This window comes from Ciona intestinalis, unplaced genomic scaffold (assembly GCF_000224145.3).
Source record: "Ciona intestinalis unplaced genomic scaffold, KH HT000166.1, whole genome shotgun sequence".
Classification (NCBI taxonomy): domain Eukaryota; kingdom Metazoa; phylum Chordata; class Ascidiacea; order Phlebobranchia; family Cionidae; genus Ciona; species Ciona intestinalis.
This window is the reverse complement of record NW_004190488.1, coordinates 10,381-31,590: the sequence shown is the minus strand read 5'-3', so window position 1 is coordinate 31,590 and position 21,210 is coordinate 10,381. Positions and strand designations below refer to the sequence as shown.

Sequence of the window (21,210 nt, the reverse complement as noted above, 5' to 3'; positions counted from 1 at the left end):
AGACATAAACTCAGACGACCAGCAATCTTTCCTGCCGCATCTCCGGTCGAAGATGAAGGAGCTAAGAGCACCGCCTCCGCTGTGGCATGGTAACTCGAGAACTTTTACCCACCCAGCTCTTGCAAACGCCTCATTTGTCTTTGTAAGACATGACGCTCGGCGTACACCATTTCAACGACCATACGATGGGCCGTTCAAAGTCGTGAGTCGACACCAAAAATACTTCGTGGTTGATCTAGGGCATCGTCGCGACTCGATTTCAATCGACCGACTAAAGCCCGCGTACGTCGACCCGGCACCTGACACGACTCCGATGCCGTCTTTCGGCGACCACAACTACGCTTTGTCTTAGTCAATGCTCGACGTATTGTGTTGTTGTACTCGTGTGTCTTCTTTAATATTTTTTTTAACCATGTCTGCCATCGGGGGGGCCTATTGTAGTGACTCCCCGAATGGTTGGAGTTACAGTACTGGGGATTCCCAGACATCCGGGTTTTCTTCCCTCGTTGTTGTCTCGGCAGACATTCTATTAAACTGACTTATGAAGCGCACGTTGCGCCACTTCAATGGTATATGTTGCCCATTTTGCCAGACGATTCGCCAAATTTAGCTCCAAACCGACCGCCGAAATTATAACCGAATTCACTGGATATTTCTTTTGCACTTTCCAAATAAGCCAGGTAACAAATTCGAACTGTACGAAATATTTTAGCCTATTTTATTGAACTACGATACTGGATTGATGATTCGAACTTGCCAACTTTTAATATGATTCAGAGAGCATTAAAAAGAACCATCTTAATATTTTTCATTTTTTAACCATTGACAAAATGTTGCAGTCGTTTAACACAGACTTTTAATACTTAACAACAGTTATCATCTTTGCCGTGTACTACCTTAAGAATACTGTCGAATAATACTGTAACGTTTTTGTTCATCTGCCATTGAATATACCGATAAAAGGAGATTTTAAAAGGCACGTCTTACGTCGAGTCCCGATTCCTCACCCTACTATAAAAAAATGAACCCCCCCCCAAATAATTACTTACAAAGTAACATACATGGTGACTTGTATAAGCTGGCGCGGTTTGTATGAAACAAAAACATACGAGTTATAACGACTGTCGTTTTCCGGCCACGTGAGGATAAAGCAAGTTACATCCATTAATTCATACTGTAACCCTTCTTTTGTTTATTATCAAACCCGTAAAAGATTATTTAAAAATATAATCTCTTGTCCCAACTTTCCCCACCCTGCTAGTAAAAGGATAGTGTTTATATCCATATGACAGTAATATATTTATACAGTAACTTGCGCAAAAATACATTTGTTTTTTATATACCTCCTATATTATACACAGACACTTGGGAACTTATTAAGTTACGCAATTCTTTACTCGGGAAAAACTATCACCGAAGGCAACTTTAACAACAGATCTATCTTGGATTTATCGGTTTGCGGCGCCAATGATTGCCAGAACCCGAACGTCACAAATGCCAATTTGAACCAGTATGTTCCACAGACAAAATCTGTACTTTACGCCATGATAGGAGTTATGGCTGGTCTTGTTTTGGTGGCAGTTGGCATTTTGGTGTTTATTATGCCCAAAATTGACCCAACATTAGAATTAGATTTGGCACCTGAATCCCATGTGTCAAGTGTATGTGACACGGTTCATGTTGGCACTCAGGGTGTATTTAATGCAGAAGGAAGAGAATCAAACAACAATGAGGAAGTATGAACGTTTTTTGTGTAAATACCACGCCCACTGACAGTTGTCAACTTTTGTAGGGAACGCTAAAGTTTATGAGAAGAACTTTGCTGGAAACAATGAAACACATAGTCAACCCAAAGCAATTGCTGATTACACCATTTGTAATTTACAGCGGTGTGTACGAAGCGTACGTATTCGCAGAGCTGCCCCGAGCCTTTGTCTCTTGTATGCTTGATGTTTCACAGGTTTGACCGTATGACATATACGTCATGTCGTCATAATAGTATAGTACTGTGGGGGGAGATGGGACACCTTTAGCACTTAATATTCCAAAATCCTGATCGTGTTTTAAACAATTAACAGCGGTCCATGGGAGTCGTGAGGATACGGTTTTATAATCCTTTGAATGTTCTTTATTCACTATACCAAATGAGACGAGAAAATTGAATGAAAAGTTGTCCCATCTTCCCCATCCTACTATATATGAATGTTTATACACAACATTTCCGCATTATAAAGTGAAATATTTGCAGGTTGGACTCTGCCTCGCGGTTGCATACACATGTAATGCGCTAGTGTCTTACTTCTTCGGCATATTGACAAACAAATACGGCCGCAATAAACCGTTCTTGGCAGTCGCATTATTCAATATTGGTATTTACATATTTCTCTTGCTTTGGGTGCCTACACCGACAACCACTTGGCTTGTTTACGTCATTTCCGCTCTTTCGGGCTGTGTTGAGGGTGTATGGATACCACAAATCAACAGTAAGACAATTATAGTTATGTATTATGCACTTACACCTAACTTTATAGGTTTACATGGAACTATGTTTCCTGAAAGCCAAAAGAAGGCGTACGTAATATGGAACTTTTATTTGGCAATCGGCATCGCTATTCAGTTGGGTTGGAGCACGAGTCTCTGTGTTTATATCAAGTTATACATTCAGATTTCTTTATTGTGTTTTTCTCTGATTTGCTATGGTGGGTAACATTTTGATATGTGTGTTAGCACATTTGTAAAAGATACAGTTTGGTGGGGGAAGTTGGGACACCGTTTAATTCTATTTTCTCGTCTCATTTGATAGTAAACAAAGAACATTCAAAGAATTATTAAACCATATCCTCACGACCCCCATCATAGACTGCTTTTAGTTGTTTAAAACACGATCAGAATACTTGGATAATATGTGTTAAAGGTGTCCCACCCCTCCCCCCCATCCTAATATATCATAGATATTTTACGCATGTGTTATAGCAGATTTGTATCAGTTATCATATGTTTTAGACCGTTTATAGTTTAAATGTCGATTAACCTGTTTGTATTTTTACAATGGCAGGAATTTGTGAAGTCCGTTATAAAACAAGACACCAGTAATGGAGAAGATGGATTAAAATATTGAATCAAATTTAGATAAACAATCGTGTTAGCTATTGCTTAACTTGAATCAATGACATATATATGTTTATATATTGTTGCTTGAATAGAGTCGTTTTCCGGCCACGCGAGAATAAAGCAAGTTACATTTATTCATTCATATTTCACACCTTCCCACAAACGGAAAGGCAACCAAAACTTAACAAGTTCGTTTAAACCCACTGTAAAAGGCACCACTTTTGCTCGATGTTTGACTCACAGTGGCTGCAGTTTATTACTCGTTTTTTTATGACTCTGCATACGTCCAAACAGATTTACAAGAAAAATGAATTTACGTGTCTAAAAAGATATACAGGTGCACTCAATGCCTATAGTAAACTTTTTGCCCGCAAGAAGGCGCACTGAAAAAGTTATATTGATGCATTTCTCACAGAGAATCCCGTTGCTATTTGTTCAGTATCCTGGTGGTATAATGGGTGTTGACGTTGAACGTAATCTGATATTATTTTATTGCGAATAAATAATTGTTAACGTTAACGACGTGTAGTATGATTGGTGTAGCATTGCTGTTCAAAATATATATGTAAATATAACAAAATGTTTTTAATTTCAGTGCTTACGAAAAATTTATAAACCAAACTGTTCTAATGGAATGGCTGGTAAAATTGCTAAGTATAACTCTGTTGGGACAAGTGTTTCTACATTTGACTCAAACCAACAAAGATCAGCAGAGACTTCACTATCCAGAATAAATGTAATGGATGCATTTTTATCAAATCAGCTCGATGAAAATGAGTTGCTCAATATGTTGTTGGATGAAGCACACCGGACAGAAGCATTGCAATATCTTGACAAGCAATTCCATGAGAACAACAGTATTCTCATATTTAAAGATAAGCATGCTTTGTTTAAAGGATTCTCTTATGCATTAGCAGACATAGCAACTAATGTAAGAGTCCAATGCACGAAGTTAATTGCAAAGATAGTTTCACAACTTGGGTCAGATCTTGATGTATGCATGGGCCGTGTGCTGCAGAAGATCATAACCAATGTTGGCAATCAGCATGTTTCTCTTCAGAAAGAATCCATACAAACGCTCCATCTATACATGAAGCACTGTGTTGATGTTTATCCAATATTGAGTATAATTGCTAATCATGGCATTGAACATGAAGATGCGAGAACAAGACAACAGATCATTCACACATTTCCAACACTTCTTTTCCCAGATTTTGAACACGAAGATTTTTTTGATGTTGTAAGCTGTCTTGTGAATAACTTGACCCAATCCTACGTTGATAAAGATCTTCTTTTAAAAACGCTAGACAAGGTGAAGGATTTTATTGGAGCTCATAGGTTCAATGGGTATATCAATAGGTTACCAGAGCCTATGCAGGAAACCTACCTTAGAGCACAAGAACCAAATCAATGCAAGTGTAAAAACAAAGCAGCAAAATTTACATAATCAAGAAGAACGCAGCACCCAAAGAAAAACAGATACAATATCTAATGCATTAGAAAAACTGTCAAGCAAAGATGATTTGGAAAAGTTTGGTAAAAGTGGGTACTTTGATATGATGTCATTCAACAAAACAACCTGGGACCAGGGTAGCACGCACTTGGATAGTTTTGGAAGTTCTCCAGTTCTAAAGTCGTCATCTGAGTTGCCATTTGTACCTGAAACGGTAATGAACGGAATATTAAGCAACGATCCACCACAGCAAGTGTATGCTATGAAAGAACTAATTTCTATTATTAAAGAGCTGTATGATGCTCAGCCCTTAAAAGAGAATCTCAGAGTTCTTGTAAGTCTCCTGGTGCCAATGATAGAGAACCACAACCAGCGAATAAGCATGTGTGCGTTGGATGCAATTGATAGTCTTATTGTAAGATTGGGTGTTGACATAAGGAATTCGGTAAAAAGTATCTGCATAAGTGTTTCGAAAAAGTTTGGGACAACTAAACTACCAGTGAAAGGAAAATGTATGCTTCTCCTTACACATGCAATGGAGGTAACAGATCCACAACTTGTCCTGGACTATTTCCTTCCATTATTGCATCACAAACAGGCACGTGTGCGACATGACTGTATTAACTTTATCATTAGTTCACTTCTTCATTTCTCACTTGGAAGAAAACATCATAGAAAATTAAATATTGAAAAGATCTCGGCTTCTGTTGCTCCTTTACTTGTAGATAGCAGCAAAGATGTGAGGAGAGGAACACTGGAATGTTTTGCTGTTATTCACAAAGTTCACGGAAGTGAAACAAGCATAGGACCAATCTCTGATGCTGTCAATCAAGTAGAGCTATCCAATGATAATGCTACAGGTCTTATGTCGGCAATGCATGCTAGGTTGTTTCGTAAAAACCTGCCTCGCATAACAGAGAATTATTTGGTTGAATATCCTGATTTTTCAACTTCTACTGTCCCCATATCTTCCCCACAAGGAGCTGACCTTCAATGGGTGAAAGCAGCAGATGAAGTAAAACTGCAGACGAGCTCATTGCGTAAATCATCATTTTCAATATCCGAAAATGGTAGACTTGAAAAGCATAGAAATTATGCGCATTCGATTGAGGCAACATCTCCTGAAGCATCAGCAACAACAACTGCTCCAACTCGCAGATTTTTAAGTGCAGGCAAACAAAGATTTCCGTGGGCTTCACCCAATGAAGAAAATTCGAAGCACCCTAGTAGCGCTCCAGTTAAAGTAATTACTTAGTAACAATTTGTATGAAAGAATTTAACCTGCTGCTTGTACCTTTATATAATATATATATAGTATAGGTCCAATGTTTTTCTCTTCGCAGGATAATGTTTTTTTTGTCAACAATACATCCCTAGATAAATGATTGTAATAAATTGCTTGCACAAACTCGCATGTGCACCATTGTAGTTTCAGTAATATTTAAGTATGTTAGGGTTGTAATTTTATACAAATTTTTAATAATTTTAATATATATATGTATTGTTTAAAAATTATAATTGTAATGATTATTCCATTGGTGTTACTCTGCCAGACACAACGTGACAAGGATAATCAGCCACCATTTCAACCCCGTCACACCTGGGGTGCTGAATCCGATATTCCAACTCAAGTTATATCAGCTTCTACACAAATAAGCCAAAGAAACAGAATGGGCCAAACTGATAACCAACCAAATGCGAACAACAGTGGTAGGTTTTTTAAAATATATATATATTATATATACTTAGTTTTAATTTATGGCTCCTGTCAGTATTTATGCTTATGTAATTATTCCATTGTACGTGTGGTTTTTAACTTATTAACATATTAGTGTGTCAATAATTGAATAATGTACAGTGAGTGTAAATCCTACATTTACTTCAAATAAATTGTGCACTATTGAATTCAGCTTTCTCAACTCATTTGGCAATAGTTTCCATTTTGTCTGGTATGTAGTAGTGTATATATAATTATTTCATTACATTATACCATACTGCTTAGCATTACAATGCTGTATTAAATTTTATATCATTTTAAATCTTTGGCAATGGCTAAAATAAAACTTAAACTTTACAAGTGCATATGAAAAGTATCTTACTAAGTTGGCATGTATTTAAGGTCCTTCATACCAAGAACTTTATATGAAAAAGAAAAATCATACTCAAAAGTGCAACCAGAGTCGTACCAGCACACACAGCTTAAGTATGTATGCCAATTGCTAGCGTACTAAATAACATTTTTATCGATCACAATATTATATTAGTAAAAAACCAGGCATAATGTTTTAGGACCTAGTGGTACGAAATACATAGTAGACAAAAAATCCGTCTAAATTGTATAGCCTAATATAAGAGATATATATGTATATATATATTTAGTCTAAATGGCCTAGAATCTTCTATTTGATTAAGAGACTAATAATGCCATTTAGGTAAAATATCTCCTACAGAATATGCTCGACTTTTTTTGTGTTTCACATTTCTGCCATATGCGCACCAAACTTAGATTCTCGGAATTTATTTAAGTTACAATATAAGATTACTTGAGCCGAGAATGGCATAGATAATTTTTACTTTTTATTTTATTTACAGGTGCAAACTCCACCTATAAACCTTCCTTTGCTGCGAGTGGGCCAGTTTCACCTGACCCCAAAGCAGATGTAAGGGACGCATCCTTTCTTTCTGCTTCATGTCCAACTACCTTTTTTGAAAATTCTGGCCCACGACATTCCAACCGACGCGTCCAGCCCAAGATAGCTTATGGTGCAAATGATTCAACCAATAATTTAAATTCAACAGGTAATTGTAAGTTTGTTGAATTTTAGTAAATATTGAAAAATAAACTACCAGTATTCTACAAATTCGATATCAATGATTACATATAACGAATTTCGCGAATGTGACCTGATCTGGTGCTATGGAATTGAATGATTCATGTGTAAAGAAATACAGAATTTGTTGGTTTTTTATCTGTTACCTTTTCTTAGCACATGATCCTTACATAAATTATACCTTTTGTTTAATTCCACAGATGGTATTGCAGTGTTACCAGACTCTCCTATTCGTTTAAAACCAGCATTGGCTCGTTCAGCTTCAAAACGACGTGAGGCTGTTAATGAATCTCGCAAAGAGAATAAAACCGGCGATGAGAATATGGCAAGTGATCAACATCTTTAGAAGTTATATATTTTTATATTATATATGTATCTTAGTACCTATGCAAAGTTGTGGGACCGTGTTAAAAAGTTGTGACACACAACAGTGACTCAAACTTGCAGCAATTTTTAACGTGTTAGTTTCATGTGAAGAATTAACTAATTGTAGACAGGTTCACAGCAATTAACACTATTGCCAAACTGTAACATCACGCTTGAATGCAATGATTGTAACCGTTAAACCTTTGTTGGTCTTAACCTTAAGAATAGGTTAGTAGTTGAAGCCTTACTTTTGCTGTAATAAGTGTTGTCTCACTGACACAGCTCTTGGTATAGTGTTTGAAAAACATACAATCTACTTCTTGCAGAATCAATCTTTTTGCAATAATTCTAATTGTATTATGATTCTTAGGTACCTATTAAACTAAAGAACTCATCAGCCTCCCCAAGACTGGATCGGTTATCCACAAATATATCCGTCGACAAAGTTCGGCCGATATTAAAACAAAACTGGAGCTCGAGCAACAATCTTTCGGGCCTTGAGAAGATTTCTCAATCTTCGTTTCCTGACTTCAACGATCATAACAAATCGTTTCCAAGCGGATACACCCCTTCTGTATTACCTGATAAACCAGATGGTAGTGGCGGGAAAGAGTTGTTTAAATACCCCAAAGAAAAGCCAGCCTATCGTCCTTCTAACCTGACGCAAACAAAACACGTACCCCACTTGCTAATGGCAATAACAATTCTAACAAGCCGACAAAACGGGAAGAAATCCGGTTATTAAATGACGTGCGACCGATTGTGGCCTCGGAGTCGTCACCAGCTCGGCATCGGCAGAAGGTTGTTCCGCATACCGCACCTGATAAGTTGGAACAAAATGAACCGGAAGTCGCAGAGGTATTTTTTGACGTATATATAATTATATTTGTAATTAATTTATGTACTTTAAACAAAAAAATCAAAAAAATAGAATATTGTTTTATATGTATATATTATATATAACATATTAGATGATTATTCTTATCGGAATAGCCTAACCATAAACTTAAAAAAGTTTTACCAACATTTTTTATGCCTAAAACCAGTCATACATGTCAATAAAAATTATAATTTTAACGAACTGCCAATTTTAAGAATTACGTCACGTGAATGGCACCTTCAATAAACTATGCTGTCACATTCTGTGTGATGTAAAGGTTAATATTATACTGAATGTAAATAGGTGCATAAAATCAATTAAAATATAGAAAAAATATGAAGTTTACCAACAATCTTAACGATGTGGAAATTGTAAATGAAAAATTGAAACATAGGAACATTTCAATATCATTGAGTATGTTTGAAATATATTTACAATGCTTTTATTTCATAAATAAACAGGTACAACTGAGTGCAATTAGACGAAGTGCGCAAAATAAGCTTCGTCAAAGAATGAGAAGTCAACCCACAGATAGTGAGAATACAAACTTTTCTGAATCTGCAAGTCACGAGTTTGCAGATTTATCCAGAAGGTATCATTTTGTTTTTTTTTAAATTCTCTCTTTGTTTTTATATATGTGTTAGTATTACTTTATGTTGCAAAGAGTTCTTAGACCTAGAGTTTTCATTTGGATGTGAACCCGATAAATTTTAACAAGGTTTTCCTTTAAGTAGTATGAAAATTGTACTTAGTATATACAGAGCATCATTCATTTTATATGGCCTATATCTTTATTTTTTATATATAAGCATATTAAATATAAAGTTAAGTATTTTGAGTTGCAAGTATGTAGAATACTACATTGGTATTTTCATAGCATATTTAATAATCCAGTATATATATATGACAGTTAAATTGTTGTTTTGTTCTAAATCATACATAATGTAACTCATTCATTAAAGTCGTTAAAACATATTAATAATAGCCATATTTTGTATATATGTGTCTAAGCATAAAGAAGTTGTAGCAATGACAGAATATAGGGCTTTCTTAAGCCAACAGTACACTCACTCACTTTAAGAAATGTATTTGATGTGTTTGACAAAAGCAAATATTTTGCTATTGTTTCTTGTGTAATTTAAGAACACTAATCAGGCAGAGAGTGTTTGCTGCTACCTCCCCAGTCCTTTATTTAGTTAGGTTACTGTTTGTTAATTATACTTTTTGTTTTGTTTTTTTATGGTACTTTGATGTTGCAAATTTTTCAGCATATATTTTAAACTAAACAATGGTTTTGCCAATGTTACTTAAACTAATAAATAAACACTTTTTTTAAGGTCAAACATTTAAATTATTGTATTGGTTGCCAGTTTTTTAATTTGTCTGTATATTTACTGATAAAATTAAAATAACTTAAATAACTTGGACATAGAACACTCCAGTATATTTGCCACAAATTCCCAACAATTTCATCACTGAGAAATAAATTGCTTTTCCAACATAACTGCCACTGGTAGCTTAGTTCACTCTGCTGCTATTGCAAATTTGCAATCAATAATAATAATAATTACATTTTTGAAATTATTCTTCTGGTATAAATATAAAAGAGCAAATATTTATTATAACCAACAACTCATCTGCAATACGTTGATAAATCGGTTACAAAAAAAACTAATTTTTTTTAATATAAACCTATTATATATATATATATATATATATAATTATATATATATATGTTTTATTTTTTACCAGAGAGCAACTATAGCAGACAGACCTGATTTAACTCTTTAACTTTACTGTTAAAACAAATATTGTAATATCAATTTTTAGCCATTCTTTTGTGTTTTAGTTCTTTGACGTCAAACGACTACATGGAGACGGTATCTGTGAAAAGTGAACCACCTCCATTTCAATATAACCCTAATATGGGAGTAACTTTTGACCCTAAAAAGGTAAAATCATTATCACGTTTAATGTCATGCATGGATAGCAATGATTGTATTTCATTTAATTATTTATATAAATAAATGTAACTTGTGTTATTCGCATGTGGTGGAAAAGCGAGTTGTTATTGCACAGATGTTATGTTTCATACACCTTGTGGCCGCTTAAATGTTACCACGTATCTAACTTTCTTGGTATTTTTTGTTTGTGTGGTTCAGTGGCTGATAACTTAATCAACCGATAAGTGAGCATTGTGTTGGAGCAATTGTCATTTCTTGTTCAAGGACACTAACACCCACAATGGTAGCAGTGACAGGCCTTATATCCATACTAGGTTTGAGGTAGAAACTTCAACTGCTGTGACACAGCGCCTGTGTTTTATATATTATTAAATTATAAAGAGTTGTGCAGCATCAATTATTAAACACAATATTATCAATGTTAGTATGTTGTGTGTTTGACAGGTGGATTCCACTGTGTCAGTTGTTGGTGTGAAACTTGGTTATCAACAACATGCTCATGGGAGTAACTCGTCAAGCTCTCCTGCCACAACCCCAACGGCTACAACTCCTTCATCAAGTAAAAATTCTTTAACTGGTCCATCAGCTCGTGACCGGCGTAGATCTCATAGAGGTAAACAAAATTTCACAATAGAAAATAAATTATTGTTTTTTATTACTAAGTAAATAAAAACCATTGTACACCAAGTGTCTGAGAGTTTTTTTTCCAAAACAGTTAAAAAGAAGCTCACATTATATGTATTATATAAATCGCATTTAAAAAGGACTATATACATTAAACGATTTGTTGCATTCTTATGTTAAAATAAACATTTCAAAAATTAGTATCAACCTGTAACATGTTCTAATAAATAAGTATCTAAAATATAAAGTTGACTTTAATCTGCAAAAAAAAAGTGATTTATCCATGCTAGTATTCATTACACTTTTTCCTTTGTTGTTTAGATTTACAATTCTGCTTTTTTGTTTTCTTCTCAATAATAATATGTATTTAATAAAAATACAAACCATTTTAATAATGCAGCGGGGCCAACCTCACCCCTTGGCATGGCATCTATGGTGTCAGTTAGTGGATCTAACAATGCATTCAATGTACAAGGCAGAGGTAAGTCTTAACTAGTAATTTAATTGTATTGTAAAACTATCAAAAAAAAATGTTTGAATGATTTTTTAAAAATTGATCAGGCGTCTTCATGTCACCATCTTCTTCCTCGCTCCTCGCATCCACGGATAACACGGAAGCTTCCTCCCCAACGCAGTTCGACAACCAAGCTTGGTCTTCGTCAAGTAATGACTCAGATCCAAACAGATTAATGGGTTAGTACCTTAGTGTTAACGCAACTGTTTTTACACGATGTCCCAGAATTTGTGTGCATTTTTAAAAAAATACATTCTAATCTCAATTTTATAAACAAAAATCATCATAACAGATGTTAAGTTTTTTACCATTAACACGTGCTTAAATATCCTTTCTAAGACTGTGTGTTATGATTAAGACTGATAAAATTGGTATTTAAATGTATTTTCATAAAAATCTTCATGATGCGTGACTCCTGGGTAACCATGCAGGATGTAACAGTAATTCATTGCGTCTGAAACTACTGACAAAAATGTATGTCTAACTTAATTGTTCAGTCTGCAGATTATGGCAGTTCCTGACGAGACCTTGCTTGTTCAAAACGGTCGTTTTTTCATATCCGTGTGTGCTATCATCAAAAATCTGTGTGCAAAGCATTTTCAAGCCACGTTAGGAAATCATACTTAATTTATCAGTATTTTTTTCTTTGTTTAGTTAATTGGCTTGGTTGGAACAAATTTTGGTGTGCATCACCAAAAGTTTGTAAACAGAATCGCTCCTGCATCTGCCATACTCTGCAGACTGGTTTATTGTCATTACGTTCTTTTTTACAGAATCTACAAGCCTCTTTATGACTTTCTATGGATTCTCCCGTAAACACTGACTGCTTTACTGCGTATAATTAAAAAGTATCGACTATCGAGAATACATAAACCGTCTTACGTTTTTTTTATATGTATAATAAGAAATAATTTTTTATGTGTTGATTATTGTAGGAGGAATATTTGGCCGTGCGGTGCGAAATCCAAGTGTTTCATCTGAAGAAAATAATCAACAAGAAGCAATGAACATGGGAATATCAGACTTTTCTTTATCTGCTTCACTCCGTCAAAGACAACTAGAGAAAAAGGAAAAATCAACCTCATCCGCTCGAAATGGTAATTTTATTTTATATTCCTATTGTTTAGTTCTATAGTGGTATGTGAAAGTCACTATAACTAAATTGTGAAATTTTGTGTACACAGATTCCACCTCTTATTCACAATTTGATGTGATGGAAAATGAATACAAAGGTTCACCAGTTGTTGAATCTGAGAGGAAAAATGACACCACTGTTGAACGGAGAACAAAAAGGTTAACAATTTTATTTAAAAGATGGTTATTGTATTCAGACACTAGGAGTTTAATTGTAAAAATCTTTAATGTAAATTTAATGTTTAATGTAAATTTAATGTCTATCTATGGGTTAGGTTCTGTAGCAATGTTTTACATTCATGGGCATGTATTACACCAATTATTCCTTTTATTAGTTCGAACAGTTGGTATGGTTGTTTTTTTGGTATGGTTGTTATGTCTCGTCAAAACTTTTGCCTATGTCAGAATGAAATTAATTTTAACTAAACAGTTTGAATCCTTATGGACAAAATAGAATTTTTATCCATGCAAAAAGGATGAAACGTTTTGGGTGATAATTCTGACTGGTTTAGGGAAAAATAGAATATAATTTTGTTTAATTACAGTATATTGCACAATAACAACACTTCATTCGATCTAAACATCAGTGGAACAACAAAGTTTAGTGGATTAACGAAGGAACGTGTCACAAAAAGTTCAACTTCATCAGGTAAGATGTGTTTACATGCATATATCTATGTTGTAAACGCTTTTTTTTCAAAAGCAGTTTTGTCATTTGTGTAAATTTGGTGGTACCTTCAGATTACTTTGAATTTCTATTATTACACAAATTTTGTTTTTTTCGTTGGTATGCCCCTTCAAATCTTGCATATCCTGCACAGTAGTCATTATGCTATATTGCATATAATTTTTGATTTATTCTTACCTATTTTATGCTGTTTTTATATAAGATTAATATTTGTTGACTAATGACTATCGCTAACCATCAATCAATTATCAAGCAGTTTTATTCAATTAAAATTTTGACCGTTTCCCACTAAAAGTTCAAAATTATGATCTATTTTATAATGCTGTTTCAGTAATGCTTTTAAAACAAATCCATTTTTTAAGTGTCGAGCATTAAACCAGCGAATGAAAGATTGGATAACCCGGAGCAAAGTTTGCTTAATGCAATATCTGTTGTTGAATCCGCTGACTCTGAGAACTGGGAAGCAATCACGGACAACATCTTTATCATGAGGAGGATGGCTAAGTTTCATCCGGCTGTTCTCGCTTCAAAGTTCCACGATGTCATGCTACTCCTGTGCAAAAATGTTAGTTATTTTACAATATTTGAAAGTTCCTTGTTTATGACAAAATGTGGGAAATACACTGTTTTAGACCAGATAAGCCGCTAAAAAATTGTTTTTAAAATATTCCCATATACCCAACACATTATTTATAGTTTAAGTTTCTGTTTTCGTTATTTTACAATTTATGGTGTATTTCTGACATTTCGTCTGCAATCTGGCAAAGTTTCATCAGGGTATAAGAAATACAAATAGAATACATTTTTACACCAGATGGGCAGCTAAAAGATTATTCACGTTATGCCTGGTAGCAGAAATAACAGAATATTCCTTGTTTAATTTAATAGTGTTTGAGTAAAACCTACTTCTATGTTAAATTAGTTTCATTTTTAATACTTAAAATATAAAAGGCAAAACATCCTATAAAGACTTTACCAAGCATTTTAGATCAAAAAACCTGCAATCCTTAAATTTTGAGAAAGCTTAGTAAAGAATCAAGCTTCTTTGAAGTCATTGGCCTAATCACCCTAATGTAACTGTGTACAGTGGCGCAGCTAGAAAAAAAATAACAAAGAGAGTTTCAGTCGCTTCCAAAATTATTTGTTCGATAGTTCCTTTGAAACACCCTGGCTGCGCCACTAACTGTGTATACGTTTATAATATTGTTAACCTTCTCACTCAAATGTCATCGTCAGGTCCATAATCTGAGATCTCAAGTTTCACGTGCAAGTGTTGTTTGTATTTCGGATATTTACGAAAACCTGAAACGACCAACCGTCAATGGAGATATAGAGGTAAAGAGTGAGTCTAGTGTTTAGGCGCTGATACTACGAAAATATTTTAAACAAAAATTCAGCCCAACCAATTTTATATAAGAGATATAATTTTTTCCTAAATGGTATCGTCCTTCTTTTATTCGAACATATTTTTTCTATACTTTATTAAACAACTCATTAGACTTAATTTTGTGTCTTTAACGTTTTCATAGCACCAGATCTTTACTGTAAAGTTTTCCCCAAGTTTTGGTTGGGGCCCTTTTTTTTACTATTTAAATCGGTTAAAAAAAAAACAAATATTTTTTTATAAAAACACTGTGTTTCCTTGGGGGGTTTCCCCGTAATCAAAGTAAAGTTATTCGTGGCAAAAAAATTTAAATTCCTGCCTAAGCGTTTATAGAGTGCTATAGGTGCTTATTCCTAAATGTACTTGAAACTATCTAATTTACACAGCTTAGATATCACTATGAAATTGTTTTAATTTGTTATCAAAAAATTACCCATATCTTCTTTGTTGCAGACATGCGTTAAAGCTTTACTTAAAGAACATGGGGGTGCAAACAGTTTTATTCAAGAAGAAATAATGAAAGCTTTGCGTAGTATGATTGATTCAGCTTCATCAAATAAAACTCTCAATGCTCTACTTAACTCTGGCCTTCGGTAAATACTACATTATTGTTATATTATATAAAAATTTCAAGACAATTGTTGGTCGATTGAATGTAACTTATTTACCCTCCCATGGTGGGCAAGGACTATCTTCATAAACATGTGTTCCATTTTATACACCCCAAGTCTGCTTACAAGTTACCCTTGTATTTTTTTCATATTTTTGTGTTTTAATGTGTGGCTTAGAATTTGTATGGCTTAGAATTTGGACAACCCAGGAGTGCCCAATGTGTTTGAGAAATTACAGTTAGGCGTCTTGCCCCAAGTGGTAGCAGCGATAAGTCTTGAACCTGTAACCTAGAGCCAAATGTGCTAAACTTCTAATCATTGCACGGGCCAGTGGTTGTAGGTTTGAATGTACAACTTTTAAGGGTTGAACCTGAATAGAATCACAAAACCATTGTTTTAACATTATCCCACCACAGCCACAAAAACAAGTCAGTTAGAAATGTGACGGCTCAAATGTGTGCTGAGTTGGTTGATAAGATGGGTCCTGGAAAAGCTCTCAGTGGAATCAAAGACACCACAGATAAGTTATTAGAAGCGGTGAGTAAACGGACCAAAATTTATTTTATGTGCAGTTTTGGTTTTTACTGGTACAACATTAAAATTATCCAAAGGAAAGTTTAAAGATTTAATGCAAGAATCAGTAATTCCCTCACTGCGCCAAAATCATATGCCTAGAAATACGGCTTCCAAATTCTTAAATGTTGTTACATCATGTCACAGATTAGCTTTTCGTACAGTTAGCATATTTCTAATAGTTTGGGTTAAATACGACCAATAAGTTACTTAGTTGGAGGCTAGTTAGAATTTATTCTTGTGTTTTACAAACCTTAATTGATCTCAAGTGAAATTTTATTTTTATCCAGGCATTATCTAATTCCATTTTAACATACATAACCGCATAAATAGAAAAACTGCCTAAACCCATATATTCAAAAGTTTGCACAATAATGGTGCAAATGTAAAGCTTATTTGTAAACATATGAATACAGACCTGTGTTGTAACACATGGGTACAATGTGTATTAAATTTGGATTATCTTTATAAAAAAATTGTCCTTTAAAAAAAAAGTAATAAAATCCATTAACTTTGTTTTTTAAAGTTGGGCATTTTTCACATGCCAAACGAAACCATTATTTAATGATGTTGTATGATAAACTTAATTTCCAAAATTTTTTTTGTAGGTTGTGTTGTTTGTGAGTGACGGATCACCTGACGTGAGATATCACGGTCGCTACATTATTAATGCACTCATGTATCACGGGGATTTTGACAAATCGCTTGAAAGATTTTTATCACCAAAAAATGCTCAGGAAATAAAGGAATGTGCTTTTACCATTAAACAAAGAGTAAGCAATTTATTTACTAATTATGACAGCATTTTTTGAAACAGTAACACTTTATAAAATTTTAAGTAATAAAGATATAATACAGTGGGGGAAGATGGGACACCTTTAGCGCATAATGTCCAATTATCGTTATCGTGTTTTAAACAAATAACAACGGTCTATGACGGTCGTTAAGGTACGTTTTTATAATTCTTTAATTGTTCTCAGTTTACTACCAAATGGAACGAAAAAAATAGAATGAAAAAATGTCCCATCTTCCCCCCACCGTACCGTATATATATATACAAATTCACAAAAAGTAATTCATAAAATATATGTTATGAAACGTTGCACAATTTTTATTTTAATTAAAGAACAAATTGTTTTTGTGTGTTTTAATTGAAATACATTCTTTGTAGGGCCTTGGTACAATAAGTTCTGCTGGTTCTCGTAAAGTTTTGAGCGGGAGTATTCGTCGAAGTGGATCCCATCCATCTAGTGGGCAATCTAAAGATCGAACGAGCAATTTTTCCAACAGCAGCACGAGCGCTTCGTTGAGGAGGAAAACTAACAGTGGAACAAAAATGTTCAATGAACAGGTTAATTTGGAATTTGGTGGATTAGCTTTATCATTTCTGTTTTTACTCAATTAATATCATGGCATAGGGCCATAGGCTTAAGCAATTGTTAAATGACTTTAAATTTTCAATTAAAAACCATTTTTTTAATACAGTAAACTACAATCAATAGTTTATTGTTTAAGACACGTTTGAAAATATTCCATGTTTTCATTTGATTAAACCAGTTGTTTATTATTGCTAATTTTAGATTTTAAATGTGAACATTTATTCTAAATTACTTAAATATATATTATGGTTTGATTTTAGTCAAGTGATATAAGACACATAAATGTGAGACTTGAGAAACAAAATGTCAGATGTGTATAAATGACTAACCAATAACAAGAACAAGTATTCCACTAAAATGAATCTATATCCCATTATATGCTCAACCATTTGCCAGAATACCTTTTACAGATTTATAATATACCCGAAACGAAGGATTTATTTTTCATTGCTATTTTTTAATTATATCTTTGGTAATGTTTTTGCTTTGTTAAACAGGAAGCAGAAGAAGTTTCTCAGCTTTGTTCAAAAATAAGTCAAGGATCTTTGCTTGATCGGAAAGAAGCTGTGAACGCACTCATACAAAAAATCAATTCAAATCGTGCATTTGTTGAAGATAATATTATCAAGGTATCTATACGTACCTCTCATTTAAATTGAAATTAACCATGTAATATTTAGTAAATGCATTTTAGCAGAATTATTTTAGTTCAGTGCTTTTCAACCATTTTTTGCAGCAACCAAAATATTAAGCATACATTAACACCTAAAATGGTCAAATTTCCGAAGTAAATCATGAGAAATAAATGTTTAACAAATGACTTAACCTCCAAAGTAGGTGGCACAATCAGCTGTGTTGCAACAAAATTGCATTGCAATTATGGCAACCATTGGCAAAGTATTTTTGTCTAGAATGATTGAAAAATGAAATATACAAAAAAGGGAAACACATGTTTGATATTTTATTGACGTTAAATACGTTTGCTTGTGCTATCCAAACAAGGTTACTTCCGCAGAAAATTTTGGCAGTTTCATAAAGCATACCCAAAAAGAAATTATACTTTTCCGCTTGGAAGTATTTAATTAATTTTAATTTTTTTTAACTTTTCAAAGACTATCTGCTTTTCAAACTTTTTCACAAATTACTGCAGGTTTTCAACTTGAATACAATCTAATATGTTTTTAGATAATGGATGCATACATGACGTTGCTTACAACTGCAAACACGAAGTTTAACAGCATCGGACTTGGATCGCTTCCAGATCTTATATCGTCACTTGGTGACACAATTCGTGACAAACTTCCAGTGCTGGTACCTGCTGTGCTGAAACTTATCGCTTCAAAACAGCAAAGCAACCAAGCAAGAGTTGTTGTGGACGTCATCGTTGATAAATTCGGTGGGTCAACTTTAACAGTTTAATTTTTCATACCTAATGCCAAAGTGAAATTGAATGTAACTTGTTTTATCCTTGCGAGGAAATTGAAAAGTTCTTATAACACAGGTGTTCTGCTTTATACACCTTGTGTCCGCTTATGAGTTGCCTTATATGTAACTTTTATATGGATAATTTAGACAACCCATTAGTTACCACTTGGTTCGAGCAATTACCATTAAGGGTCTTGCTCAAGAACATATACACAAACAGCAGTAGCAGCGAATAAATGCATACAACAACCACCATTAATGTGTTACATTGCTTCGTTATGGTTATCTATACCTTATGTAACTAGATTTGTTTGATACCCTTATCTAATAAAGCAGTTTTTAAGTAACAATGCAACAAAAAAATATATTTTAAAGCCATATGCATCTTAAATATAGACGAGTTATTGAAGTTTGAAAAGATAACATTGCTTTTCCCCCTTTTGTATTAAGTTATTCTTATTTACTCATTAACTCATTACTGTTCTTGTTTGAGCTATGATTATCATTTTCATAGAATAATGGTTATTCAAGAAAAGTGTGTTTTGTTGATTTCTTGACTTAAGGTTATTATTTTTACAGACAACCTTGCTTTGATCCAACCGTTTGCGAGCGTCTCACAGTATGGTTCTGGTAAACCACGTCAGGTTGCTATCACAAAGCTAGTTGGTAAGTTCCTTTTCTGTTTTCTTTACTGATACTCAGGGGTGTAAAAGGGGGGTTTGTTGGGGCTAATTAAAAAATAAAATATAAAAATGAAATAAAACAGTTTGTCCACTGCTGTTCAGCATGTTGCATTTTTATACATAAATCTTTTCCATGCACGACTTGTGGACTCCTCTATTTTAAATTCCTTGATATGTATATAGCTGTACAACCTTTTTTATTTTAAAACTAGTTGTAGCTTACAAATGAAAGTTGTCAATTTAAACTAAACAACATAGGGAAGTGCAGTTAGGGGTTGGTGACTTGGGGTCAAAATTTCTAGTAGTTAGGCTTCACGGGAAGGATTTTAGACTTTTAATTTGCCGCCTAAATTGAAATAAAACTGCTACCAATATACATGGTCTAAAATTAGTTTTAAACATTTTAGATTGTTCGTTCTTTTTTTGTTTTTTTTTTTGTTTATTTTAAGTACAAGTTAAACAAAATTTGGTTTTATTATAGAGCTCCTTGAAAATGTTCCGCCCAAGCGAGTTCAACACGTTGAGCGTCATGTTCTTCCTCTTTTATGGAGTCTGCTCTCTCCCAACGCTGCACCATCTGGTGTCCAACTTCGACGAGAGATTCAGTCACTAGCTGTTGCTCTCAAGCAAATAATAGGATCTCGTCTGTTCGATTACGCTGAATCACAAAACCTGCATAGAAACTTAGAAGGCTGTTTAAAAAGTGAACTCACATGAGTGATGTCATTGTAAGTTTTCCGCAGCAGTGTTGACAAAAATTTCACTTCATTATCTGCTGTAACACTGCACGGGGTATTACATAATAAGTTCTATCTTGGTATTGTGCAAAAGGTGAAATCACTGTAACAAGTGAACAGGTAGCACTGTGAAACACTTGATTTACCGGACTTTAGCGAATTTCTGTTCAACTTTCTTCACTTATTTTACCATGTATGTATTATAGACGGTTATTTTAACATATAAAAGTGAATTCGATTATTTTGCACAATTGTTAAGTCATGAATGCACTTTGTGGCCATCATGGTAATAATTGTTTATTGGCATATCTACTCTCTTGGGCCTAGCATTTGTATAAATAGTGCTTTATTTCACAGAATTCATTAGATAATCCAACTTAAGCAGCCCTATGTTAGGTGTGCAAACTTTAAAATAATTTTTTTTATAAAATTTTAAGATCTGATATATATATATTTTTTTTTTTGAACAATTCAAACTTGTATGTCAACAAAAGTTTATATTTTTACAAAATTCTTTATCTTATTTCGACACAAATGTTGTGTATGAAGTTTGTAGTTCAGCAAGCTCACCTAGTGTTAACTTGTACTCGTTCCAACTGGTCACTAGATGTCTCTACAGTATTGTGCACTGTGTAAAGCATTTTGTATTTTAACTTGATTATTGTTGGACTTTTACTTTGTATAAAATTATAAGTATAACATGATTCAAACTATCTTTGTTTAAGTCGAAAACTTGAATATTAGGGCAGTCAATGTTTTTAACATACAGTAGGATGGGGAAAGATAGGACACTTTTTAACTCTATTTTCTCGTCCCATTTAGTAGTAAACAAAGAACATTCAAAGAAATATGA

The 21,210-nt window shown here is 33.8% G+C and overlaps 2 protein-coding genes across 4 annotated transcripts in view; both read left to right on the top strand.

Moving 5' to 3' along the window:
* Nucleotides 1-3,231, top strand: part of LOC104266844 (protein unc-93 homolog A-like) — a 4,900-nt gene extending 1,669 nt beyond the window's left edge. The window contains exons 4-9 of one of the 2 annotated variants that reach the window (XM_026839176.1): nt 570-680; nt 1,362-1,736; nt 1,793-1,960; nt 2,249-2,369; nt 2,532-2,699; nt 3,056-3,231. In XM_026839176.1, the coding sequence (XP_026694977.1) occupies nt 570-680; nt 1,362-1,736; nt 1,793-1,960; nt 2,249-2,369; nt 2,532-2,699; nt 3,056-3,093 (981 nt within the window). In that variant the 3' untranslated portion in view covers nt 3,094-3,231. Of the gene's footprint in view, nt 1-569; nt 681-1,361; nt 1,737-1,792; nt 1,961-2,248; nt 2,484-2,531; nt 2,700-3,055 lie in introns of both variants that reach the window. The other variant, XM_026839175.1, reaches the window with a different exon arrangement.
* Nucleotides 3,232-4,414: 1,183 nt separating this feature from the next.
* Nucleotides 4,415-21,067, top strand: LOC100180719 (TOG array regulator of axonemal microtubules protein 1-like). 2 transcript variants are annotated; one of them, XM_002123363.4, is made up of 19 exons: nt 8,303-8,619; nt 9,103-9,233; nt 10,491-10,593; nt 11,050-11,218; nt 11,630-11,710; nt 11,791-11,922; nt 12,679-12,840; nt 12,928-13,036; nt 13,423-13,526; nt 13,928-14,130; nt 14,802-14,900; nt 15,403-15,542; nt 15,977-16,097; nt 16,742-16,906; nt 17,305-17,484; nt 18,010-18,141; nt 18,698-18,908; nt 19,517-19,603; nt 20,102-21,067. In XM_002123363.4, the coding sequence occupies exons 2-19, from the start codon at nt 9,154-9,156 to the stop codon at nt 20,335-20,337; spliced, it is 2,514 nt and encodes an 837-aa protein (XP_002123399.1). In that variant the 5' UTR covers nt 8,303-8,619; nt 9,103-9,153; the 3' UTR covers nt 20,338-21,067. The 2 variants fall into 2 exon arrangements, 1 of the variants encoding a protein (XP_002123399.1); XR_001975232.2 differs by lacking the exons at nt 11,630-11,710; nt 11,791-11,922; nt 12,679-12,840; ... (10 more) ...; nt 19,517-19,603; nt 20,102-21,067 and adding exons at nt 4,415-5,807; nt 6,118-6,274; nt 6,684-6,767; nt 7,157-7,363; nt 7,596-7,720 and having other exon boundaries at nt 8,132-8,619; nt 11,050-11,076.
* Nucleotides 21,068-21,210: the final 143 nt, after the last annotated feature.

Coding starts and splice junctions, on each gene's coding strand:
- LOC100180719 (XM_002123363.4), top strand. CDS start 9,154: ATGAGAAGTCAACCCACAGATAGTGAGAATACAAACTTTTCTGAATCT. Junction 11,711..11,790: donor ATTCAATGTACAAGGCAGAG/GTAAGTCTTAAC, acceptor AAAATTGATCAG/GCGTCTTCATGTCACCATCT. Junction 16,098..16,741: donor CAGATAAGTTATTAGAAGCG/GTGAGTAAACGG, acceptor TTTTTTTTGTAG/GTTGTGTTGTTTGTGAGTGA.